Source organism: Podarcis bocagei, assembly GCF_964188305.1.
Source record: "Podarcis bocagei genome assembly, chromosome: 11".
Lineage (NCBI taxonomy): Eukaryota > Metazoa > Chordata > Lepidosauria > Squamata > Lacertidae > Podarcis > Podarcis bocagei.
The window spans coordinates 49,102,455-49,130,038 of NC_138136.1; the positions used below are offsets into that span (position 1 = coordinate 49,102,455).

Here is a 27,584-nt window from a genome sequence, read left to right on the forward strand (position 1 = left end):
AGGCTTGATAAACTATTGGGTTATATACAGAGCAGACCAGTGGGGTTGACTCTGTACCAAAGCTGAGCCCCAACTGTGGTGAAATTGTCTGGCTTCTCCTAACTGTGAAAAGTATATTCTTCAAATTGTCCAATGACTTTGTCATTGTTAGAGGCACACATTAATTCTGTAACAAATGAAGAATTGAACCAAATGGTCCCATTTTCCCAGCAGAAGTGCAGCTGACTTCAATCTTTTTCTTTCCCCAGATGCCCTGAATGGTGTGTTGACCCAGGGCATTTTTGGGGGGCCAAGGTTTCTTGTAGCGTCTGCCATCTCTGCTCTCCAAGAACGTTCCAGAGTGGTAGAACTTCCGGGTATCTGGGAAAGAAAATGGTGACCACCAGGAAAATGAAATGGAGGGGAGGTGGGAAACTCATGAGCACTGGGGCCAAATTGAATGCAATGAGTGGACAGTAAGAGGAACATGAATGCCCCATAACGAAAACTGAAATGAAATGGATCATTATTTATTACACTAGTTTATACACTGCTTAACTTTTTTTTAAAGAAGTCAGAGCAGTGTACAACGTAAAACTACAATCGACATGAAAACAATATAAATGGTGCATGCAGCTAGGGTTGCGCTTCAGGGAACAAATGGGGGGAAAGCCCTAAGCGAGTGCCTGAAGCTTAACCCAGTTGGCATTTGCCTGATATCACTAGGAAGTGATCAGGCAGGAACATACGAGGTAAAGCAGTCCCTGAGATAACACGATCCCAAGTTGTTGAGGGCTTTGTATACTAAAAATGAACCTTGTTTGCTAGACATCCTCACAGTACAGAGGAGCATTGGCCTTGTTCATAAGTGGGATGGAAGACTGAGGAAGATGAGGGAGCTGTTAGAGGGTTTTTTTCCTTTGGTGGCAGATGACAGAAGCTATGACACCACAAGACCGGTGTAAAACCAAATCAAATAAAGGTTTTATTACAAAACAACAAACAACAAAGCTTGTGGGTGTTTTTCCTTGCAGGCAAAGTTCAAACTGCAACTTTTCCTGCTTTTGTAGTCATGACCAGCTGTACCCAATCTGCCCAAAGCTCACAGAAACAGTTCTTAAAGGTACAAACATCTTTACTGTTTCTTTGCAGAATGACTCCCAACAGGAGCTCCATGCAGAGTCACGGTGGATTTCACAGCTGTGACTTAGGAGGGCAGACTTCAATGTGCAGTTGGGTTTCCGTATTTGTCCTACTGGACTACGAACATCAAATTGCATAGAAAAGTTGCTTTAGACTATTGGCTTTCAAACGCTCTTAACAGGGAGCCCTTTCTATATTGATTTATCTGACAAGGACCCCCTGCGTGATTTGTTTTGCATTTCTGTTCTTCGGCTTCCAGGAATATTTGGCAGTGAATTAAAACTGCACACCAGCAAGAGGAAAACAGTAAAGCTTCTAGTGTGCGTCGTGGGGGGAGGGGCGAGCCCAACTATAGACATGTCTAACTTATGTATTCCCATAGCTCCAAAGTCCCAGAATCCCCTGCAATGTGCAGAGGATGTGAGTTTCATGGCAGATGCTTGAATCATGGCAAACGGGTCAGTGTGAAAAGTACTGTATGCCCTGAAGGTAGAAAATTAGAAAAACTCTGCTTATACTGTATGCTTCCTTTTGCTCTTTATTCTAATTATTCCATTGCATTTCCTATGCTTTAAAGCAAATAATTTTCTTAACTGGCATTGTGTGCATAGCGGATGAGTTGTTGTTGTTGTTGTTGTTTATTAAACTTATTAGTCACTTGTCACCTGAATGTCTCCAAGTGACTTACGGTAAAGAAAAATATACAACTCATAATACCATGGGGAAAGGGGGGGGGGAGAATCATGTAGTTGTAAGCCCTTGACAATACACCTTTCAGTAAAATAAGTGCTTGTAGCTCTTTGCTGTTTAGCTCATTCCCAACAGGCATGAGTTCCATTGGCGTGACTGTGCTTTTTATACAAAGAGTAGTTGAGAGCAGTGTCAGCTCACAGCTCCAAAAACTACCCAATGTGGAAATTCATATTCTTGGCAAATGATAACTTTCACAAAAATGATACTGTACTTATTTTTCATTTTCCCAAAAAACTAATGGGCACTAATACTGGCTCCTGACTCACCCCATCCCATTTTTGAGAGGGTTAATTGGGCAAGAAAGGTTTGCTTTCTCCTTCAATACCAATGAAATGCAAGTGTCTGTGTGGGTCCTCAATGTCCCAGGGGGTAGTAGCTGGTGCTTGACAGGAAATGAGGTTTAGCCATTTCCTTTTTTTTAAATACTTTTTATTAATTTTCCAACATAAATATACAGTTTTAATCCAAATTTTCACAAATTCCACACTTTTGGACTTCCTTCAACTTCTCTGACAATCATTCATATTGAGGTTTAGCCATTTCCTGTCTTCCATGACTAGAACTAACTGCAGAGTTTTGACTACTGGGAGTAGGGTAAAGTGCTACGGTTTAAGTAATACTTTTACTGATTTAGAAAGCATGATCGACAACGAGGGCTGAGAGCCTAAGGCTAGGTAATAATGAAGTTAAAATTCAGCTGCATTCTGCAGAATTTAGTTAGGTAGTTGATGAGTAAGTAAAACCTCACTCAAGGTTATTCCACTGGATATCATTATTTTCCTCAATTCTTCCTACTCGCTGTAGCCAACCTGATGTCCTCCATATGTTGTGGACTACAACTCCCATCATCCTTGGCTATTGGTGATGCTTGCTGGGGCTGATAGGAATTGCCTATCAGGAGACCACCACATTGGCTACGCCTGCGAGCATCAAATCAAGCCTCTTAAAGACAACCCAAGCTGAAACAGCCCTCTCAAAAAAAAACCAAAAACCCCACAATTCCCTAAAGTCTCAATTGTTTTTTCTTTACAACATTTGAGGTTGTCGTTGCAGAATATTTGCCAGACATTGTGGTGCTTTGTGAAAGGTTCCTGCCGGTCGAAACTGGATGCTGCGGCAGATGGAACGAGATGCGGTGAGAATAAGGTATCTGTCACAAGGAGAGACCAGGATGGGAAATTATGACTTTGGTACCCGACTTTCTTTATGCTGCAAGAGCACAATGCAAAACAAAGTGTCATCCTTATAAAACATCTTTCATTTGCTCCATTTTGCATTCGGTCCCATTCATATTGTTGCCTTTCACTCTGAAAGGCTAACCATATCAGATGGTTTTTTTCATTAAGTTATCATCTTACAACTGCATTTATATCCCCAATCTGGAAGGCAAGGAAATTGCCTTCTTTTCAAATCAATGCCATCTCCTCCAGCATCAGGGAGTTTGCATGCCTAGCTCCCGCAGATCAAATGAAAGATATACTTTTGGAGTTTCTCCATAGCACTGACAGCTAGATGACCTTCCTCTGAGCAAAGCAGAGCTGAGTCTCTAACCAAGCAACATCCCAGTAGTTGGGGTAGTTCATTATTCTGAAATGTGTCCTGTTTTTCCGGGTGCTTGATTTGCAGCTCCCATCACCTTCCCCAATTCACGGACTCATTACCTTAACAAGCTCCCTGCTTCTTCAGAATACCCAAGCCTGCTCAGTGTCTCTAAGCAGGCTTATGGCTCGGGACTGATGGCTTGTCATTTCTATGGAGTGATTCAGACATAACACCAGACCAGAAACACAGTTTGCTGTCGCACTGAAACCCAGCAAATGGTGGTTTGCTCAAACCTGGATTAAACTGTGGCAGAGTATTCTCAGGATCTAGTTATGTTTTCATTGTACATGTAAATGTTAATAATAATAATAATAATAATAATAATAATAATAATAATAATAATAATAATTTATTTAAGACATGCATACTATTTTTTTAAAATGAGGCAACTTCTGTCTTACCCTGAACTGTAGGACTATGTGATTTTGTTTTGTTTTGCAAAAGACTTTAATACTATTTTGCCTGATGAAAATGTCTGAAGAAGGTACATGTGACATCAAAGACCTCCGAATTTTTCTTCCTCAAAAAACAGCCATTGGAGTTGCATCACATACCACCACAAAGGGGGACCCAATTTTTTAAATGAAATTTGCATATGCTAATAAAGTATACGTACAGTATAAGTTCAAACTTGGACATAATTGCTGTAATTTAAATAGAAATACAGTACATCCCACCATAGTAAGGAAGGCTATAACTAGGTGATTCTGTGTGAATCTGATACTGTGGGGTGAACTGTTTATGAGCTCCCGCTTCCTATGGTGCCTTTAACCCAATTTGGACTAGACAACATTTCACATACAAGACTTCTCCAGACAGAGGACTGTTCTTTGTAAAGTTGACAGGTAAGCCCTCTACACAGGGGAAGGATTTAACCTTTTGCTCTTGTGCCAATTCCCAAGTGCAAATCTGCACTCACCACCCCCAAAGCTGCTATTGACTGTGGAGGGGGAGACTTAGAAGCACAATGCAAGTTCCCTGTGCAATTCAAAACAGCTCTGGCAGGGCAACTTAAACTGGGGATTTGGTAGTGAGGCACAGAGCTAAACCCTTTCCCCCTGTACCCAGCCTCAGTCTGAATTGGGCCCCTCTATGCTGGCTTTGCAGGGAAAAAAAGTAAAAGTCTAGACTTAAGAGATCTCTTGCTTCATATATACAGCTGGCCCTGGCCTAGAAAGGTCTACAGTGTCAACTGAAAGTCACAAAAGCGGGAAGGTTATCTCCCTCTTAACACCAGTCTCCAGCAAGCTACTATGAAAGAAATGTGTTGCAGTGTCAATAGTGTGTTTGGGGTTTTTTCTTGACCCATTGTGTTTGCTGCTTTCTTGTCAAGTGGTGCTTTACGGGTGAATGCATAACCGTAGGCAAGAGCCCTGAAGCAGTGAACGGTGCATGGGGTTCGTGGTCATCGTGGTCGCACTGCACACGGACCTGTGGGGCTGGAATCCAGACTGCGGAGAGACAGTGCACTAGCCCAGAGTAAGTCTCACGCCTGCCGGTTTGCTTAATGTTTGATGTTTCAAAATCTTGAAACCTAAACAGCTTGGATGTAGGGCCTTCTCGGTGGTGGCGCCTGCAATGTGGAATGCCCTCCCATCAGATGTCAAGGAAATAAACAACTATCCGACTTTTAGAAGACATTTGAAGACAGCCCTGTTTAGGGAAGTTTTTAATGTGTGATGTTTTATTCTGTTTTTAATCTGTTGGCAGCCGCCCAGAGTGGCTGGGGAAACCCAGCCGGATGAGCGGGGTATAAATTTAAAAAATAAATTAAAATTATTATTATTATATCTAAAGCAAGGGTAGGCAGACTTCAAACTCTGCAAGACGATCTACTTTGGGCAGATGTGGATTTTCTGAAAATGTGTCTGGAAGGCCCTAGGTTTAGATCCACACACAGCATTACTAACCCTCTTAGCTTAATCTACCTCACAGGGTTGTTATGAAGATTAAATATGAGGAGGGAACCTACATGAGCTCCTTGAAGGAAAGGCAGGGTATAAATGTAAGAAATAAATTCTTGTTTTCGAAACCCCTTTTGTCACTTCCAGGCCACAGTTTGGAGGGAAGTACTGCACAGGGGAGAGGAAGCGCTATCGCATGTGTAACATCAAGCTGTGCCCCAGAGCCTCACCAAACTTCCGTCAAATGCAGTGCAGTGAATTTGATACGGTTGCCTACAAAAATAAGTTCTACACGTGGATTCCAGTGTACAACACAGGTAAGGTTAAAATAAGTTGCACGACTCCTGTTTATTGAACTTTTGCTTTTTCCCTGCGGGTTTCACTTTTGTTTTAAGCACTGTATTATTTTGATTGACAGGTTGCTTTGCAGATTGTAGTGTGAACCCATTATTGATAATGAATTTTTCATGTCATCTGGTAGTGCTTTTACATTTGGATTTTGACCGTAAAACATTTGGATTTTGATAGTAAAACATCAAATGTTAAAAACTTCCCTATACGGGGCTGCCTTGAGATGTCTTCTAAAAGTCAGGTAGTTGTTTCTTAGAGTTCCTATGCCTAATTTTTCTTTCCTTTGATACCCAATGGGGAACTGCACAGAGTTCTTCGGACTCCTGCTGTTAAGAGTTGTTAATCTGGTTCTGATCTGCACAGATAAGGAAGACTTGCTATCTGCATCTGTGTAGCATTAGATCACCATTTAAATGAAAAGAGATTAGTATTGTCTCTCAAGTCCACACTATACACTGAAAGCACTATTAGTGTCTGCATCCCAGAATTTATTCCAGAGGACTCTGCAAAGCACCAGGGTTCCACAGTGAATTTGCATGCGTTCCTTTTGTTTTTGTTTAGTCGTTTAGTCATGTCCGACTCTTCGTGACCCCATGGACCAGAGCACACCAGGCCCTCCTGTCTTCCACTGCCTCCCGCAGTTTGGTCAGACTCATGCTGGTAGCTTCAAGAACACTATCCAGCCATCTCGTCCTCTGTCGTCCCCTCCACACTGTGGAGCCAGTGTGGTGTAGTGGTTAAGAGCGGTAGTCACGTAATCTGGGAAACCGGGTTCGAGTCTCCGCTCCTCCACATGCAGCTGCTGGGTGACCTTGGGCCAGTCACACTTCTGTGAAGTCTCTCAGCCCCACTCACCTCACAGAGTGTTTGTTGTGGGGGAGGAAGGGAAAGGAGAATGTTAGCCGCTTTGAGACTCCTGAAGGGGAGTGAAAGGCGGGATATCAAATCCAAACTCCAAACTCTTCTCCTTCTGCCCTCCATCTTTCCCAACATCAGGGTCTTTTCCAGGGAGTCTTCTCTTCTCATGAGGTGGCCAAAGTATTGGAGCCTCAGCTTCACAATCTGTCCTTCCAGTGAGCACTCAGGGCTGATTTCCTTCAGAATGGATAGCTTTAATCTTCTTGCAGTCCATAAGACACTCAAGAGACTCCTCCAGCACCATGATTCAAAAACATCAATTCTTCAGTGATCAGCCTTCTTTATGGTCCAGCTCTCACTTCCATACATCACTACTGGGAAAACCATAGCTTTAACTATATGGACCTTTGTTGGCAAGGTGATGTCTCTGCTTTTTAAGATGCTGTCTTAGCAAATAAGTAAATTCAAAAGGTTCTCTGAAGCCAGAATGAGAGGGAAACTATTGCTCTGTTAATTCTGAGATCCAAGCATCTTGTTGATAGTGCCTGCAGCAGTCACTCAAAATTCCAAATGTGTCCACACACCTAAAAAAAGGTTGATCACCCCTGCCCTATGATCACTGAATACTTTGCATACATCCCAACATTTAAATGTCTGATTAAGTGATTAGCTTCACTTTGTACTAGCACTGGATAGCGCAAGAAATTGCTGGATTTAATTACATTACACACATTGTCATGCTGCTCTAACCTCTGTATTGCAACTGCTGACACTTTAAAAACTACTTACTTATCAGAGAAGAAATGTCCCACAATTTTATATTACAGGCCTAGACTCCCCTTCTTAAAAAAATAAATATTTAATGCCTTGCGGGGAAACTGGGGGGAAAAGTATTTTTTGGAGGAAGTTCTTGTAGCTGAAAGTTTGCTACTTTCACAGGAGGAATGTTGAAGCATTACACATTTGCAGGTGTTGATTCATTCAAATATGTGCAATGTTTAAAGAATGATAATTAAAGCTAATTATCATGATGATTAAAGATAATTATCATGACAATTAAAGCTAACCCCAGTCAAAGCCTGGAGTACCAGGTAACCTTCTCTGCAATTCCTGAAGGAAACAAGGGCATAATACCAGCATGCCAAATCCATATAATTGTCTATTGACTAGTGTTGAGGCTGATCTAAAACACACCCAGCCCGTTGACACAAAAAAGTCCAGTTTGTTTCCCGCTCTCTTCAGTGATTTCCACCGCTGCTCTTCAAAGCGGGGAAAACAGGCAGCAGTTTTTTAATTGTTTAGTCTGCTCCCGTCAGTAATTGTCCTCCCACCACTTTCTTTTCTATGTTTGATTGTCGCAAAAATAAACCTCATACGCATTGTAAATGCCACACATTTTCATTTAATAAGTACACTGCTGGGAATGAACAGGAGGAGATCGTTTCTGAAGGCGTTTACAGAAATCTGTAAATATGGCAAGCTCTTATGGCCATTTTGGGAGCTGGCACAATGCCTTCTTTATCTAAAGTGGCTGGCACGGGGCTCATCCAAACTTACCCTTTGCCCCACACAGGTCTGCACTTTACCTATCCACAATTTTTTATGTATCCGAGCACTTTCTTCTCTTCTCTTTTCTCTTTTGCCCCACTGCTTTCCCCAGGAAAACCTGCTCTTCAACACCGAATCAAAACAAACAGCAATTCAGGTTTTCTGTGGGTTGCCATTTGCTCCGATTCAGCAGTAAAGAGCAGGTTTTCTCAGGGAAAGTGCCAGGGCAAAAAGAAAAGCACTCACACAGAGACCAGTGGAGAGGGGAGCTGGTTGCAGCAGGAGGGGGAGGCTCCCTGGATTCTTCAGCAGCCAGCCTCCACCCTGCCTCCTGACCTCCCTCTGAGTCTGGACCGCCCTCTGACACATCCTCTTCCTGCTCACTAAGCCCTGTCACTTCTTCTGCTTCTGACACCTCCTCCTCCCTCTTCTCCATCTGACCACCTATTGTAATCTGTCAGGGGCTGATCTGAATCAGAAGATGGGGGTATGCAATGGCAGGAAGATCAGCTTCTAACAGGAGGGGGAATACCCCCCCATTTTCAGAGTCCCACGCAGCAGAGAGACAGGCAGATTCCGAGATTGTACAATTGAGACAGGAACTGCCTAGCTTTGAGATAGTAGCTAAGCAACAGGAGGGAGGGAGGCAGCCAGGCAATACATCAATCGAGAATAGGGGAGGGGGCTCCCTCCTTCCCCCAAACTAGGAAGTATGTGTCAGGAGCTCGTCCTACACTCGAGTAGGACCCTGGTAGAGACAAATGCCTGACTGGCATGTTCTTTCCCTTCTGGTCGTTTGTTCAGGAGCTTCAAAAGCTTTCTTCAGCCCAAACATCACAGCGCCCGATACCAACAGGCATCGGCACACTTAGGGATCCACAGAGTGTTTGTAGTTTGCGTAACAGAACTCAGCAACTCAGCATTTTGGCTAATCTACTTTATTTACATATAAACACACATGGAGCACTGCAACATGGCTCCCTCCCTCTCTAGCATCAGACAGCAAAGAGAAAGAACAAAGGACAATAGTCCCACTTCACGGCACACAGTAAAACAAACATCCTGTCTCCGTCACTTCCCACTCTGTGGAATCAAAACATACACCATCATGTGAAAGACAACAATCCCATGACTGCAATCATGGAGCAGGAATTCAAACAGTATGAGTGTGTCAGAGAACAAAGGAGAAGCAAGAGAGGGGGGACTTCCCATCGGCGTGCTTCTTGCTGCAGAAGTGGGGGGGGGAGGAATCAGAGTGAGCCACTCCAATCCTTGCAGAGAGATACCGATCTGTATTCGCAACATGATACTGTAATAAAAAGACTATAAATCTGTTGGAGATTCATTCCCCGTGTCTGCAGTCATGGGATTGTTGTCTATCACATGACGGGGTATGTTTTCATTCCACAGTGTGGAAAGTGACAGAGACAGGATGTCTTGGTATTACTATGTTCCGTGAAGTGGGATTATTGTCCTTTGTTCTTTCTCTCTTTGCTGTCTGCTGAGAAAGATGAAGGAGCTAAAGCAGAATGCTCTGAGTGTATTATATGTAAATAAATGTAGATTAGCCAAAATGCTGAGCTACTGAGTTCTGTTATGCAAACTGCGAATACTCTGTGGATCCCTACGTGTGCTGATGTCTCCAAGGCATCAGTCGCTGTGATGTTTGGGTTGGAGAAAGCTTTTGAAGCTCCCGAACGATCGACCAGGAGGGAGAGAGCATGCCAGTCAGGCATGTGTCTTACCAAAGTCATACACAAGAGTAGGACGCTGCTAACAAAATCAACCAGATACTTGTTCATTCTTATCAGTGAGCTACCAGGAGGGAGAGGGGAACTCCCGTACTTGACATCATCTTACCACCAACCCCCAGGCTCTGAGCATTTTCGCCCTGGGGATTCCCCACTGGTGCCTCCACCACTGCTCTGCATCAAGCCAGTCCATGATACTTGATGTGCCTGGGATTGAACTTGCGACCTTCTGCATGCAAACCAAGTGTTCTGCCCCTGAGCTCTGGCCCATGCAGGATGATTGTAGCAATGATCCCTCTAGAATGTGCTGCTCTCAGATTTCTGCCGCAAGTGTCTCTTAATGGGAGGCAGTGTCTTACTGTCACCTGTTGCCAAGCTACTTACTTTTTACTTTTCATTTTATACTTGCACCACAACCTTGCAGTCGTGTGTGTCTATAGTAACTGATATAACTTTGGGGGTTTCCCTTCAGCTAATCCTTGTGAGCTACAATGCCGTCCCGTGAACAACCACTTTTCAGAGAAAATGCTTGATGCTGTCATTGATGGTACGCCTTGCTTTGAAGGAAACAACAGCAGAGACGTCTGTGTTAATGGCATGTGTAAGGTATTGGGTATGTTTCCTTCTTTGAACACTTCATGGGACTACAGATTTTCAGGCCTCAAAGGGCCATCAGAGTCATAGTCTTAAATCCCTGTGCTGTTCTTTACGTTTGAGATCATTTTAACAAACGATATCCTCAAAACTCATATTCCATGTTTTGAGGTTTGGCAAGAAGATCGGTGAGGCTAGGAGTTGGGGGCTGGTTAGAATGGGGAAGGGGGTTGGGGGCTCATGGATATGGGGTTGATATTGGGGGCTGCATTCTGAATTAACTGGGGTTTCCAAATAATCTACAAAGGCAGAATTACATTAGTTTATCCTGCGTATCCCAGATTACTTGTTTGTTTACTATTTGTACTTATAGCCAGCCCTTCCCCAAATGTTCCAAGAGTGGGTTAAAAAGATGCCACAATTAAAGCAAGTACAATTTTGTATTAAAATAATAAAATAGCACCACAAAGCAACCAATAACAACATAACAAAATGGCACCACAAAACAGCAGTGCACAGCAACACAACAGGAGGACAAATATCCACTCAGCCAAAAGGCTAATTCGGGAGAACATGATATTGATGTGTTTCCTGTTAGTCAGGAATTTGAGAAATAACCACTACTGTAATAAACAGTTGGGTCTGTTTGCAAGTTTTCAATGTGAACTGCCTTGAGCAGTAACAGCACCGCATGGTCAGTCCGCTTTTCCTTATCCCGGAAATCCATCAGGGGCTAGATTTGGTGGAAATTGGCCTTCAGCAATGGTAGTTACAAAATATTCCTAGGCGGGGCATGAAAAGAGCTATTCTCATATGATCCCAGGCAACAGCTTTGATAATGGCCCAGCTAAGCGAGTCTTTTTATCAATTGTCACTGCTGAGCCACTATGACCTTTGAAGATTCACTCATCGCTACAGATGATGACTGCTCCAAGTCACAAGAAGAAAAGGTTCCAATCTGTTTTTCCCCCCAGTGAAGATGCCCTGACACATCTCTTTGGAAGGCTCTTCATAGGGCAACACTAATTTTGTTCTGTTTGGCACTGTTCTGGGGCGTTGTGCTTTGGAAAATGTTCAAGAAGCCAAAAGCGTTTTTGTTCTAATAGAATTTCAATAGCAGCTTGCTCAAGATCCCTTGAAATAAATGAATTTGATATTTGGGTGAGTCAATAAGCCACATAAACTATTAATCCAAGTTAAACTGGATGGCTTTAAAAGAGGGTCAGGCAAATTAATGGAGGATAACACTAACATTGGCTGCTAGACATGATATCCACGCTCTGCCTCCACGGTCAGAGAAAGTCATGCTTCTGAATAACAGTCGCTGGAAGCCATAGGAAGTTAGAATGCTCTTGTGGTCTGGTCCTGGTTTCCCACACATATCTGGCTGCCCACTGTGAGAACAGAATACTGCACCAGAGGGTCATTGGCCTGATCCCACAGGCTCGTTCTATGTTCTTACAAGAACCGGTTAGTCAATAAATACGAACCACTTGCATTTGCCAGCCAACAGTATCAGGGGCATTGTTAAGCGCATGGAAACACTTGGGACACACAAGCCCATAACACAGATTTGTGAGTATATGTGCATGAATTTGGCCATATTTATAGTTCCACAGGGACGCGGGTGGCGCTGTGGGTTAAGCCACAGAGCATAGGACCTGCCGATCAGAAGGTTGGTGGTTCGAATCCCCGTGACAGGGTGAGCTCCCGTTGCTCGGTCCCTGCTCCTGCCAACCTAGCAGTTCGAAAGCACGTCAAAGTGCAAGTAGATAAATAGGTACCACTCTGGCGGGAAGGTAAACAGTGTTTCCGTGCGCTGCTCCGGAAGCTGTATGCTGGCTCTCTCGGCCAATAAAGCGAGATGAGCACTGCAACCCCAGAGTCGGTCACGACTGGACCTAATGGTCAGGGATCCCTTTACTTTTACCTTTTTATAGTTCCACAGGGTGGTTCTTAATTTTCACATATATTTAAGGGTCTTGCAAGATGCCGTCTGTCAGCTGCCTCACACAATGCCAGCTGATTAAGAAGTTGCAAGTAGTTATACAAGTGTCTTTGAGGTCCATAAAAATTGCCCTTTGGTGTCTGCTGCAGAACTGGTGATTAAGAAGTGTCAGCGTTTTAATGGGCAGAGCCAGTTGCTGAGCTCCAGGGAACAAAAGGACGTTTTGTCAAGTGTCAAAAGGAACGATAAACGTGTTCCCTACTGATAGTCATTCAACCTGCCACAAATGCAGTTTGATATCATCAAGATGTACAGATATGGAAATGTTACAGCTGGAAATGAAAACGCATTCGGAATACAGGTGGAGATATGGAGAGATAGCATAGAGCTGTAGCTTACCATCCTTTTTCTTTTCTTTTCTTTTCTTCTTTTTATGGCTCTTTTTGCATCCCCTCATGTTATCCATGTAGCTGGGGCAGGAAAAAACTGTTGTTACAGCTGAGCAGGGAGGAAATCCTCTTTACCTTTTGTGATGGCTGCTTCAGGGCCAAACTAGATGTCATGTGTTTGTCACATGTTTCGCTCCTGAATGCAATATTTTTCCCCCACAGGGGTCGGGGTCGGGGGTCCATATCTGGACTCTGGTGGTGAGATGGGGGGATAGCAGTCTTAGGGGGGCTCCATTCTAATGAGGGAAAATGACATCAGAATTCGCCTGCTGCATCAGGCCAGTGGCCTATCTAGTTTTCACAGTGACCAACCAGTGGTCTGCAGGAAGCTTGCAAGCAAGGTCTGACTGCCAGAGCACACTCTCCCTCTGAAGTCTCAAGCCACTGGTATTTAGAAGCAAATGATCAAAACTGTATGGGCATATGTATAATATCCAGAAGCTCACTGCCTCCAACAGTGGAGGGAGAACATAGTCATCATCAGTGCTTTTTTTCTAAAAAAATGTTTAGGGGTACTCTCAGCTTCCTACTCATATAGAAATACAGCCCCTCAATGAGGCCAAACTTAGATTCGCAAATTGTTTAGGGGTATGCGTATCCCTGTCAGCGACTGGGCTCAATAACTGGTTCTGCCCCGGCTGGGCTAGGTGACTGGAGCACTTTCAGAGACCTTCCAGTCTTGGAAAACAGGTCCCAGTGCACTGGACTCACAACTGTGCGTTGTGAGCACCAGACTCAGCAGAGTATAAATAACGTGGAAGCTAGCTGTGAAGCATAACTCCTTTTATTTCTAAAAGCTACTACAAACTAAAGAACTACAGTGGTGCCCCGCAAGACGAATGCCTCGCAAGACAAAAAACCCGCTAGACGAAAGGGTTTTCCGTTTTTCGATGCGCTTCGCAAGACGAATTTCCCTATGGGCTTGCTTCGCAAGACGAAAATGTCTTGCGAGTCTTGCGATTTTTTTCGCTCCCCCCCTTTTCTAAGCCGCTAAGCCGCTAAGCCGCTAATAGCCTTTTAGCCACTAAGCCGCTAAGCCTTTATTAGCCGCTAAACCGCTAATAGCGCTAAGCCGCTAATAGGGTTGCTTCGCAAGACGAAAAAACCTCTAGACGAAGAGACTCGCGGAACGGATTATTTGTCTTGCCTGAATGTTACCTCTCCCACTCAGCCATCTAGTCACTACATAGATAAGACTCTCTCCACACACAGAGTCAGGCAGTCAGGCAGGAGCGGAAGAGGAGAAGAGCAGTTTCCGCCCCCTCCTTTCTCAAAACATCAGATCAGGAGATTCTTGCGATGGGAGGGGGTGAAAATATCAACACTACGTCCCCCCAGAAAAAAAGCACTGGCCATCATGGTTAGCAGCCACGGATAGCCCTATATTCCATGGTCTAATCTCCTTTTAAAGCCGCCACTGCCTCCTGTAGGAGCAAGTTCCTTAGTTTAACTTTGCGCTGTGTGAAGAAGGACTTTCTTTTGCATGCCCTGAATCTTCCAACATTCAGCTTCTTTGGATTTCCACGAGCTCTAGTGTTCTGAGAGGGAGAAGACTTTTCTCCATCATATGCATAATTTTGCACACTTCTGTCATGTCACCACTTTCTTTGCCTTTTCTCTAGACTTAAAAGCCCCAAATGCTGCAACCCGTCCTTTTAGAGGTGTTGCTCCTGCCTCTTGATCATTTGGGTTACCCTCTGCTAAATCCTTTGGGACGCGGGTGGCGCTGTGGGTTAAACCACAGAGCCTAGGGCTTGCCGATCAGAAGGTCAGCGGTTCGAATTCCCTTGATGGGGTGAGCTCCCGTTGTTCGGTCCCTGCTCCTGCCAACCTAGCAGTTCGAAAGCACGTCAAAGTGCAAGTAGATAAATAGGTACCGCTCCGGCGGGAAGATAAACGGTGTTTCCATGCACTGCTCTGGTTTGCCAGAAGCGGCTTAGTCATGCTGGCCACATGACCCGGAAGCTGTACGCCGGCTCCCTCGGCCAATAAAGCAAGATGAGCGCCACAACCCCAGAGTCGGCCACCACTGGACCTAATGTTCAGGGGTCCCTTTACCTTTACCTCCTGAATCTTTTCCCAATCCACAATACTGTACCCTTTTTTAGCTGACGTGACCTGAGCTAACGCCTCCCTCCTCTCCTCAGGCTAAGGTCCCATCCCAATCCAGAGCAGCAGCGCCCACTGCATGCCAGCTATATGCGGAAGAAAAATCTTGCACTGAAATGCAAATCAGATGACCATGATAATGTGTAATTCTTCCTTAGTTACTGTCTTTAGAAGGCTACAGGTGAAGCCATGTTTTGAGTAAAACTGGAGGGAGTCAAGGTTAGACTAGTGGGCTTCTTCCCTTGTAATTGAAGCCTTGTTGCTCTGCAGCCTGGGAAGGTCAGCTGGACTCTTAAGATGTTTCAAATTGGCTTTGACCTGCAGAAAATACCTGCCACATGGACACACCTTAAGACATGGGAACTGCAGAATGATGCAAATAGCAAAATAGTCTCTGGCAGGCATTTGCTGATTGGTTAGTGCTGATCCCATAATGCATGCAACCTATCGTGTCTTCCTTCAGACCATCGGTTGTGATTATGAGATGGATTCCAATGCCACAGAAGATCAATGTGGAGTTTGCCTGGGAGATGGATCCTCTTGTCAGACTGTGAAGATAGCCTTCAACCAAAGTGAAGGAGCAGGTGAAGAATCCTCCTCCCCCCCCCCCCCGGCAGTGTTTTTCTGCAGCAATTTCAATGAGCAATGATGCTTGCTGACAAAACATACTCTGAGACACTAATACTCTGTCACCAAAGGAGAGAAAACGAACCTGTAGAAGGAATTGGGGGATGTGAAGCAATACTGAACGCGATATCTCCTTTATTAAGGAGGGCATATTGAATCCACTTGGATCAATAGGGTGATAAATATGATTGCCAGGTTGCACAGGACTGGACTGCATGACTCAGCCTCTTTGAGTACGTAGGGACAATTTCCAGAGGGGTAGCCATGACAATCTATGACAGGGAAAATTGCAGCCTTGGCACCAGGCTCAAGCTGCTATCTGATACCCATTCACCTGAGAATTCACCCCCTTGTGCCTTAATTCTCAGCAGTCTGTGACTTAGTATTAAGGCCTCTTCCTGTGTTGCTTGGACTGGGCTGCAAGCGGATTTATTGTGGCATAAGCAGTGGTGGACTATTTTGAGAAGTAGACGCTAGTCCGCAATAGCTAAGGCCACGATAAATCTCTTCATCTCTACAACATCACGTTTTATTAATTTTTTTACCTTGTGAAAAGTTTCTTTTGCATCTTTACAAGAACTTTCAGGTTTTTTCCTTTCAAGACCTTGGAGCGGGGGAAGAGAGAGAGAGAGCAGAAATCTTGTGGCACTATAGGGAAAAGCTTTTCTTCAAACCAGAAGCATATCTCTATCTTTTGTTTAATTTTCTAAGATTATGTTAGACTTTTATTCTTGCCTGTGGTTACACGGAAAGGAGAGCCGAATGATAATGATTTCAATTTTATCATGCTGGACACCTTGTTTTATCTGTGAGTTTCTGGCAGCTTTAAAGTTCTGCAGATCCAGCCTTGCTGTGTGAATCCATGTTGCGATCACAGTCAGAGGCTGTACTTAGGCTTTAAAGACCTTGGCCATATTGAAGATAAACCTCTGAGCCAAAGCTATGTGTGCAGGCTCCCACCCATTGCAAATGTAGGTCTGAAAGGCTATTCTGTCGGAATGTCATAATAAGGTAATAATGGAGATAAATCATTGATCTAAAGCTGCCTGCAAAATTTAGTACATCTGCTCCTCTTTGATAATCCTTTCATTTAAAAAAAACTGCTGGAGGAGCACCTTCTTCTCTACTTTCTAATCAGCTGAATCCTGCAGGAAAGGTTTTCTGCTGAGGACACAGTGTATCTTGATTTCACTAAGACTTTCGACAAAGTCCACCATGATATTCTTGCGGTGATGCTGGTAAAATGTAGGCTGGGCAAATAACTCTTATAGCTGGTTGACTGACCAAATCCAACGAGTACTCACTTAATGGTTCCTCATCATCCTGGAAAAAAGTGACAAGTAGGGTGCCACAGAGTTCTGTTCTGGGTCTGTTGTTGTTCAACGTCTTTATGATGAAAGAATTGAGAAACGTTTCAAAAAAGCTGTGCCTAGCTAATCCCTCCGGTACAGCCCATGATTAACAGCACTGAGTCAAGACATTTTGCCATCTCAGGCAAAGGACAAGATGCCCTTGCCCTTTCATGTACAGGAATGGCAACTGATTCTCACTTCAACACTAGGCTGGTACGGGGAGTGAGACACAGACAGGAGCCAGCTTGCGGAGGCAGTGAAGTGGGTCTGGCTGAGGTGGCCATTTCCCACAATGTTCTGGGGTAGCAGCAGTAGCTGGGTAAGTAGTGGTCATCAGTGGTGTAGCATGGGTTGCCAGTGCCCGGGGCCATGCAGAGGAGGGGGTTGAGAGGAAGGGGAATTCACACAGGAATTCCACTTTCAGGATGGGGCCCAATGCAACATGGCTGCATTTCTAGACCTCCCACACCCACCCACCCCGCAGAGTGTCTTTTCCTTCAGAACTATTTTCTTCATTCATATGCAGATTTCATACTCATGCATTATTTATAAAAAAAACCACCTGAAAAGTGCATTGCTTTGCAGGAAAAAAAATGATCTGGTTGATACCCAGAAACTCATCACCTCAAGCAAGAGGTTGCCGGGGGGGGGGCACTTGGAGGGGAAGGGGGGAGGAAATGAAAGTGGGTGGGATTACATTTATGCTGCTTTAATTAAGTAATTAATGGATATTCATCCAATTAATCAACTAAGACTTTTTTTAAAAAAATCAAGTGATAGCGGAAAAATTAGACTCAGTTGTTTCAGAGGCCTTTTCAGACATAATTTGTTCAAAATATTAAACCTGACTAGGCAAGATAAGAAGTACCCAATTATGCTGCAAACCTCTAGCTGCCTACCTGGAAATCAGACCTACCAAATTCAATAGGACATGTGTGATTAATGTGCTGCTATGGAATGTTCACATCAGATTTGTCCAAGGGCAGTAATTTGGAATTAAACCATAATTCGTTAAGTGTGCTGCTAATTGTGGCTCTGTGAGGGATAAACAATAATTCCCAGGATTTTGGGTGAAAACTTGCAATGTGTGTTAAATGTGTTCTAACTGTAAGGCATAGATGTGACCTAGGCACAGTGCATTAATATTCTGTTGTTAAAACTGGTGAATGTTGCTTCTCCCCCCATAGGGTATGTTGATATTGGCCTAATTCCAAAAGGCGCAAGGAACATCAAGGTGCTGGAAGTGGCAGAAGCAGGGAATTTCCTTGCGCTACGGAGTGAGGACCCGGGAAAGTATTACCTAAATGGAGGGTTTATTATCCAATGGAATGGAGACTACAAAGTGGCAGGAACGATATTTCAATATGGAAGAAAAGGCGACTTGGAAAACCTCACTGCCGCTGGACCCACGAATGAATCGTTGTGGCTACAGGTGGGGGAACGTGTCATATGTGCAAGTGGCTTTGGGAAATTGCTGGGAGGTTTGGACTGGGCAGCTTTTATGAATCTGTGCCCTCTAAACATTTTTGGACCCCTGTTCTCCTCAGCCCCAGCCAACAGGGGTCAGGGAGGGAGGAGAAATTCTAAGACTTGATTTCCAGACCCTTGATCATCTTGCCCTCCTCTGCACACACTCCAGCTTGCCAACATCCTTCTTAAATTGTGGTGCCCAGAATTGGACACACTAGTCCACATGTTGTCTGGTCAAGGCAGAATAGAGCGGTACTATTACTTCCCTTGATCTGGGCACTAGACTTCTTTCTGTTGATGCAGCCAGAATATCATTATCTTTTCTTGCTAGGACTCCTCTTCTCCAAGGTCTTTCCCATGCAGTCTCAGATGGCATCTGCGTTCAACCACCCTCTGCTTTGCCTGTTTCATTTCTCCATGAGTTCTAGGAGACCAGGGGGAAAGGGAGCTGGTCACAGCAGGAGGGGGAGATAGCCTGGTTTCTTCTCCACTCTGCCTCTTGGCCACCCTCCCCTTAGCCTCTGGAGTCAGAGTCTGAACTGCTCTCGGCCACAGCCTCTTCCTGTTCATTAAAGCCTGCCTCCTCACCTGCTGCCATCACCTCCTCTCAGTCTGTTCTTTCTCCCTCTGACCACTCATTGTCACCCCACCACCAACCCCCTGGCTCAGAGCTTTCTTCCCTCTTCCCCGAAGGCTTCCCTTGGGGTTTCTGTGGCTGGTACCTCCCACCACTCCTCTGCATCCAGCCAGTCCATGGCCAAAAATGATGCCTTCTTCCATCCCTAGTCAGGTATGGTGGAAGATGCATTCTAGCAACACCTGGAAGGTGCTTTAGAACATACCTAAGCTTTCTTGCTTTCTCCATTTGTTTGCTTGGAGCCGTTTTGTGACCAAAATTGACAGTTGTTTCTTCTCAGCTCCTTTTTCAGGAAAATAACCCTGGAGTGAAATATGAGTATACTGTCCGTAAAGGCTGGAGCTCTGAGAATGATGTGGAAGAGCCAGAATATTTTTGGCGATATGGAAGCTGGACAAGTTGCAGCGTGACTTGTGGGAGAGGTAAGCAACATTAGTGCTGTCGTTCTCCTCTCTCTGCTAGCTGCTTTGGCATTAATTATCTTAACAGCATGTTCATCAAGGAACAAATGGGTTCCTCAGAAGCTGGCAAACTGAGTTTTATTAACGCTTTCTTTGAGCCATGTGCCCTGGGACATGCTGAATTTTTCAACTTTCAAATTCCAGAAAAAAGAGGGGTGCTAACTAGTTGTCACATGACTTAGGAATTCAAAAGGCATCTTGGTTAAATTAATATACCTAATTTAGTTTGGCTTGGTAAGTAAAATGTGTATAAAATTGCAGAGAAATCATTAAAAATAATTACCAAGTACTTGTATTTATCCATCCATCCATCCATCCATTCATTTAGCATTGCCTAACATTTTCAAAGGGTAAAATTAAAATTATTTGGTTTTCCAAAAGCTGTTTATGTGCCTCTTCATCAAACCAAGCCAAATGTTGTCTGGCAGCAAAAATAGGAGATTTGAATTCCTCACACCCCAAACCATATTTTTAAGACCTTTCCAGATGTTGGACTACAGTTCCCATCATCCCTGACCATTACTCATGCGTGCTGATTGTAGTTGAAATCCAACAACATCTGGAGTACCATCAGTTCCCCTCCCCTGTGACAGATAGAAGTGAGCACTGCATTAGAGTTGACATATTCTTTTTTATTGACAGAGGCTCTGTGCAGGATGGAACAAAATTCTACCAGGACAGCTTTTCCTGACATGGTGCTTTAGAAAGCTCCCCCTGTTGAATTTATGTCTGTTGTGTAGTTGTTAAAAATGCAGAGACTTTGGGAAGAAGGAAAAATGACACCCTGAACCTAAGATTTTCAGGCTTCTGTAGGCTATGTAGCCAGTGTCCAAATTTGTCAACATGTTCTGGGGGGGGGGGAGCGGGCTGTGGATGCAGCCATCATTCAGGCCTGCAATTCCTGAGCTGTTCAGTTCCATTTTATTGATGTACCACTGCACTGATCTTGCTTTATCCTAGGCATGGTACCCACCCCCACTTCCTCGTCATTTCATAAGGATAATTGCTTAACTGCCCTAAAGGAAATCGCTTAATGTCATGTTAGGTTGCACAGCTGATTAAGACAAGTTGTGGTTTTCTGCTCTCAGATAAATTAATGAATAAATGATTAGCTGCTTGCCTGCTTCATGAGTACACTGAAAATTGGGTATTGCTCTGTGTTTTTGAGGGTCATGGAACTGATCAGAGAACAGCCCGAGGCTGCTGGAGATGCTGTGGTCGCATCCTGCATTGTAGATCCCGCAGTGAGCAAAGGGGCCAGACTGGATGACCAGCAACCCAGCTCTAAAATTCTGTGATGGCTCTTCTCTTCGAAGCCAGGCATTGCCTCTGAATGCAGCACGTGTCTCCTTCCTTTCTCGTAGGTTTCCAACAGCAGACGGCCCACTGTGTGAGAAAAGGGAGAGGTGTGGTGAAAAACCTGTTTTGTGATCTCGAAACGCAGCCCAGTGGGAAACAAAAGAAATGCTTGGAAAAGGATTGTCCACCAAGGTAGGGTGTGTGTGTGTGTGTGTGTGTGTGTGTGTAATTTAGGGGAATATACTCATGTGTAATGATGGCAACAAACAGCAGTCTGTCAGAAGAAATGTAGGCCAAACAACATTGTGATAGGTAGACAGATGATAGAAGAAAGGACACATTTTAAAAAGAACTAATAAAACAGCTTCAGAAATGAATGACATTAAACTGATAGCATAGTGAATAAGAGAACAATGCGTCAACCAGCATCCTCTGTCCCAATTTAATTTCAGCAACATGCCTGCTAGGTAGACAGTCCTTTAAGGCAGGGATGGAAGAACATATGGCTCTCCAGAGACTGGGCTCCATCATTCCTGACCATTGGCCATACTAGCTTGTGGGGTGATGGAAGTTGGAGCCCAACCATGCCTGGATGCTCACAGGTCCCCGCCTCTGCTGTAAAGCAAACCACCATCTCTAACCCCCCTTTGCATTTCTGCAACGCAGCCTGCCTTAAGGAGCAGCTGTCAGTGAACACTCAGAAAAGGCACCATTTAAGTGCTTGGTATGACCCATCTTCTGTCACAATTCCCCAGGTGTTTACAAGGAAACACCTGTTGACTTACACCTGACCTATCTCACTAGCCTGGACAGGAGAGGTATTGTCAGCCAGCTGAGAGGTTAACAGGTTGTGTTTGGGGAAGCTGTGATGTGTTTTTTAACATGTGATTGATTGGGAGCTGCCTAGAGTGGCTGGGGAAACTCAGCCAGGTGGGCGGGGTATAAATAAATTATTATTATTATTATTATTATTATTATTATTATTATTATTATTATTATTATTTCACTGAGGAGAGAAGCATCTACGGTCCCCTTTCCCTTAGGAAACACAGTAAGGGGGGGAAAGGTCTTTCAGTGCACAGTGATGGGCAGTTTTGACAACACTGGTCACTCGACAAACCCTCTCCGCCTGCTCTGTTATTTACAGCATGTTTGAACATTGAAGGGTCTGATTGGCAAAGCGAGTCATGCGTCAGGTTTCCATTTTGGTGTGCATCTTGATAGCAATAATATCTAAAGATTCCAGAGAAGATATGGCATATGTGAGTTTACGAAAAGGCCAACTCCTGAGACGCATGGCAGCTGCTTTAAATTCTTGACTGATGTGATGAACCTACCTAAATGTGGGCCATATTAGAAGGGACACTAAATATGTGGTTTGCTGTTGCCTTTTACTTTTTAATTGCCCATAGGAGGTATGGGGGGGGGACTTTAATTGGGACAATGGTGCATGGGGATTTTAAAAACAACAACACTTTCCTCCTTCCCCTGCTGTGGTCTTGATGAAAATCACACCTCCATCACTACTTTTAGGCTCAGTGTGCTATCAGCCTCAGCTGCAACCAAAATGAACACTTTCCTCCTGGAGCTCAGAGGAGATTTCCATGAGTGGGTGCGAATGAGAATTCCTCTCCTTGCCCCCTGCTATTAGCAATTATGAAACATAAGCTGCAAGAGCAAAGACGCATTTAGCATCATTTCACAAACCCCATTGAATTTCAATGGTCAGTGAATATAGGATTGATACCTGAAATCTATTGGTTTGGGGATCACCCGAGAAATCAACATTTAACCATGCTAGCAGGTGGCATTGGGACGCGGGTGGCGCTGTGGGTTAAACCACAGAGCCTAGGACTTGCCGATCAGAAGGTCAGCGGCTCGAATCCCTGCGACGGGGTGAGCTCCCGTTACTCGGTCCCTGCTCCTGCCAACCTAGCAGTTCGAAAGCATGTCAAAGTGCAAGTAGATAAATAGGTACCGCTCCGGCGGGAAGGTAAATGGCATTTCCGTGCGCTGCTCTGGTTTGCTAGAAGCGGCTTAGTCATGCTGGCCACATGTCCCGGAAGCTGTACGCCGGCTCCCTCGGCCAATAAAGCGAGATGAGCGCCGCAACCCCAGAGTCGGTCACGACTGGACCTAATGGTCAGCGGTCCCTTTACCTTTATCTTTTAGCAGGTGGCATGTTTTGAACTTTGGCATAATGTTGAGCCCAGAAGTGGCTTCTTTAGCTGAGAACATTCCTCCTAACTAACCTTGCTTTGCATATGTCAGCAATTGATTTTATGACATATCCCGCTGATTTTCCAGTTGAAACGCTGATAATCAGTTAGGGAAATTGGCACTTTTCATGCCTCCTTAGTAGCTGTGCATACCAGTGTGACCAGAAGAGAAATGACCGCTGGAAGGAGTGTAGAGAGAAAAAACTCACTGCTGCATCTGCACCAGCAAAACCAGACACCTTCATCTCCCCCAGCTGCAATAAAACATGTCTCTCCTGTACTGGTCTCTACAGCAGATGCTGTAACTCTCCAATGGCTTGACTTTACCCTCAATGGCACACCCTTCCATCTTCTCCCAAGATATATCGATGCTGACAATAGGCAGTAACATCTCAGCAGGGCGACGTCTTTGATACCCCATGTAAATAATTTTGTAAAGTATCTGAACCACACAATGCAATGATTCCTCAGGTCTAATTACTGGGAAGCCAGCTGACAGCATAATCCGATCTGATAACTAATGGCCTCTCTTAATATTTGAGCGTAAGCCAGAGGCTCAGAGGAATTTTGTGGTTAGATTAAAAAGAGTGCTAGAGTCACCAAGGAAACTACATGTTTGCTCAGAAGTAAGCCCCACTAAATTAAATCAGATTCATTCCCAAGTCTCAGCCCATTGGATCTTTTGACCCTCAATTTTCAGTGAATGGGGCTTGTGTGGCAACACAGTTCCCTTTCACTGGCTCCATTTGGGATGTGAAGTATAACATTTGTGGGCCCATGGGGGGGGATGCACAGGCAGCAAATGGATCCCAGGAGAGATGTGTTGGGATCAAATTAGGTCACAGCCATATGGATTACAGACAAAATAGGTTTGGCATAGGCATTGGACATGTATCCCACAATCAACCAACCTACCTGCTGGTTGATAGACAGTTGTGGTTGACCATAGGCATCCCCCCCATGGAACAAGCCACTTCCAGCAGACTCCAGTTGCAGGGGGTGCTGTAGCCCTTCAGCCCCCAAGCTGGACATGAAGCATCACTTCCCAATATACCTTAAGGGGATACCCCTATGGAACAGGCAGTGAGCTTTCCCACCATCTATCCCCACTAAGAAAGCAATGTAATTATATACATACTATTCACAGACTAAAAATCCCCCAACAATAGCAAATACTGCTGCTGCTGCTGCTATTGTTGTTGTTGTTGTTGTTGTTGTTGTTGTTGATGTTGTTACTACTACTACTACTACTACTACACAGAGCCTAGGGCTTGCCGATCAGAAGGTCGGCAGTTTGAATCCCCGCAACAGGGTGAGCTCCCGTTGCTCAGTCCCTGCTCCTGCCAACCTAGCAGTTTGAAAGCACATCAAAGTGCAAGTAGATAAATAGGTACCGCTCCGGCGGGAAGGTAAACGCCGTTTCCGTGCGCTGCTCTGGTTCGCCAGAAGCAGCTTAGTCATGCTGGCCACATGACCCGGAAGCTGTCTGCGGACAAACACCGGCTCCCTTGGCCTATAGAGCGAGATGAGCGCCGCAACCCCAGAGTCATACGCGACTGGACCTAATGGTCCGGGGTACCTTTACCTTTACTACTACTGCTACTACTATTAATCTGATTTCCTTTCCAGATCTGTGATGAACACAGAAATTGTGGTAATTTCCACTCCAGTTTCCATTTCTAATGGCATTCTCCAGTGTCCCTAATTGCTTGGCAGAAAACATAATCTAAGACGCCTCTGTCCCTTTTGATCAATTTATTAAGAAACTACTTCTTCCTCTTTGCTGTGCATTGATATTTAGCAATGCCGTGGGCTGGAGAGATCAATATGTGATTTCCCAAAGGTGTTTGCTTTTGAACAAATAAGTGAAAATCTAAGATTTCAGGCGAAGGTCAGTACTGTCACTGTTTTCCAGCAATGCTACTCCTATCCTCTGGTCATGTAATTGGCAACGGCAGATGCGCAGTCAGTGGGGATTAAAGGGCTTACCAGCTCCAAGTTAATATATGGGGAGGATTATGTAGGCTTCCTAGAAAATGTCAAAAGTGTAGACTACAGTAATTAAACAAGTATGCAAAGGACCACGTTTTGTTTCCCATCGCCAGCTGTCCATCATTCAGTAGTAGATAGGTAGCCGTGTTGGTCTGCCATAGTCAAAATAAAAAAATTCCTTCCAGTAGCACCTTAAAGACCAACTAAGTTAGTTCTTGGTATGAGCTTTCGTGTGCATGCACACTTCTTCAGGTATCTGAAGAAGTGTGCATGCACACGAAAGCTCATACCAAGAACTAACTTAGTTGGTCTTTAAGGTGCTACTGGAAGGAATTTTTTTATTTTGTCCATCATTCAGAAATTGTTTGTCCAAGTGAGAGAGAGAGTTTGTTAATACGTAAGTTTCTAAACATTGGTTTTCTTTTGTCTGAAGGTTTTTTTGAAAATAGAAGCACAGAAACAGAAAAGATAACTGGGCACCTGCTCCCAATTAATCAGACACCAGGTCCTCTTCAAAGCAGCTCTTCTGTCATATAGGACGAGGACTGTAGCCTGACTCGCAAACTGATGTAGTGCTGAAGTCTTGCACTAGCAAATTGGTGCAAACACACACACTGGGTTGTGCTTTGCATGCCATTTTCAGAATGTGTTAGAGGAGGCATACAACCTCCATTCTGAATAGCAACCATCCATGCAGAAGTAATCATGGGAGTTTGTTTGATACATAACGGAGGGGAGGGGAGTTCCAAAGGGTAGATGCCACTATGCTAAAGGCCCGTTTCCTAAATTGCATATCACATACTTCCTGTTGCGATGGTATCTACAGGAGGCCCTCTCTTGCAGATCTGCAGCGATCAGATGCATGTATAATGGTTGCAATGACCTTCTAATGTTGGTTCTTGGGTTGTTTATAGGAAATATTTCTGTACCACCACATTGTGTAACATCAAGGTGGTGTACAACTATTAAGCATACAGCATCCTTAAAAACAATTCAGGTCATCATTAAAGTGGCTGGCTAATTAACTGAAACAGCTGCAAAGGCTTGTCGGCATAAGAAGTTCTTCTAGAGAGGCCCCAAAGTCAAAAGTAGTGTTGCCTTTACAGGAAGAGTGTTCCATATCATGGGACCTGTGATGCTAAATGCCTGACTTCTAGTGGAGGCCAGCTGGCCGCTGTAACTCTCTGTAATTAGATCTTTGCTCCCAGCTCTAAAATGGGTATAATAAGGGTCTGTTTCCAGGTGTGGTTATTGTGAGTGTGAACACGATAAAGGTAAAGCTAAAGGGACCCCACGATAAAGGTAAAGCTAAAGGGTCCAGTCGTGGCCGATTCTGGGGTTGCAGTGCTCATCTCACTTTATTGGCCGAGGGAGCCGGCGTACAGCTTCCGGGTCATGTGGCCAGCATGACTAAGCCACTTCTGGCGAACCAGAGCAGAGCACGGAAACGCCGTTTACCTTCCCGCCGGAGTGGTACCTATTTATCTACTTGCACTTTGATGTGCTTTTGAACTGCTAGGTTGGCAGTAGCAGGGACCGAGCAACAGGAGCTCACCCTGTCGCGGGGATTTGAACCGCTGACCTTCTGATCGGCAAGCCCTAGGCTCTGTGGTTTAACCCACAGCGCCAACGTCACAAATAAAATATGCTATGTGCATGATAGACAGTAATGAAATCCAGGCAACTCATGTTTTAGGTGCGACCGATATGTGCTCAATTGTGATCCTGCACAAATTGGGGTTGCCTGTACTTTTGCTGAGCTGATATGCAGATTCCCATAACCCAGAGGAGGAAAAATTGTAAGCCTGGAACGTAACATTTAAGCGATATACTCTTCTCAAAGTTTCCTTTGTACTACTCACATTCATTCTCTGGTTTAGCATGCATGCCCTTCTTGATGTTCCCCAATTCTTTTTGTTTTGCTCTGAAGATGGTGGGCAGGAGAATGGCAGAAGTGTTCAACCTCCTGTGGCCCAACAGGAGAAAAGAAACGGACCGTCCTTTGCATCCAGACAGTGGGATTGGATGAGCAAGCTTTGCCTGTTGAGAAATGCAAACATCTGCTGAAACCAAAGACTTACCTTTCATGTAACAGAGATGTCCTGTGCCCATCAGACTGGACAGTAAGCAACTGGACTGAGGTACGTTCACAACACACTGTAGTTGTATGCGTTACATGCTCAGACCTCAGTCTTTTCTTAAAGAGCTCAGAGCAGCGTGCATATCCCAGTGATGCCTCATTCTTGGCACAGCTTCAGCAAAAGGAATGCATCGTGTGCCTTCCACACCATTCTCATGGCCTATGAAAAGACCTATTTGTCTATTTCCCTTGAACAGTGGTATGAACGAACAAGCCACAAAGTCTTCCATTAACCATTGTTTCCCATTTTCTCTAAACCAGGAAACTGTGGTTACCCTTTCTGGAACAATCCAAGATATTACACCATGTTTTGAAGCTGATTTGATATCTTTGTTTGTTCCAAAGCAGATAGCTCCAATTTCCCAGTTTGGAGGAAATGGGGAAACTGCTGTTAAACC

General features: G+C 44.5%; 1 protein-coding gene across 1 annotated transcript in view; it reads left to right on the forward strand.

Annotated features, from left to right (window-relative positions):
* The window catches only part of ADAMTS12 (ADAM metallopeptidase with thrombospondin type 1 motif 12), a 109,575-nt gene that overhangs the window by 67,740 nt on the left and 14,251 nt on the right, over positions 1 to 27,584 (forward strand). Inside the window, exons 10-18 of the mRNA XM_081212637.1 lie at positions 2,929 to 3,021; positions 4,811 to 4,956; positions 5,529 to 5,698; positions 10,362 to 10,495; positions 15,453 to 15,573; positions 18,156 to 18,400; positions 19,356 to 19,497; positions 20,901 to 21,027; positions 26,977 to 27,187. Of these exons, the coding sequence (XP_081068763.1) occupies positions 2,929 to 3,021; positions 4,811 to 4,956; positions 5,529 to 5,698; positions 10,362 to 10,495; positions 15,453 to 15,573; positions 18,156 to 18,400; positions 19,356 to 19,497; positions 20,901 to 21,027; positions 26,977 to 27,187 (1,389 nt within the window). The remainder of the gene's footprint in view (positions 1 to 2,928; positions 3,022 to 4,810; positions 4,957 to 5,528; positions 5,699 to 10,361; positions 10,496 to 15,452; positions 15,574 to 18,155; positions 18,401 to 19,355; positions 19,498 to 20,900; positions 21,028 to 26,976; positions 27,188 to 27,584) is intronic.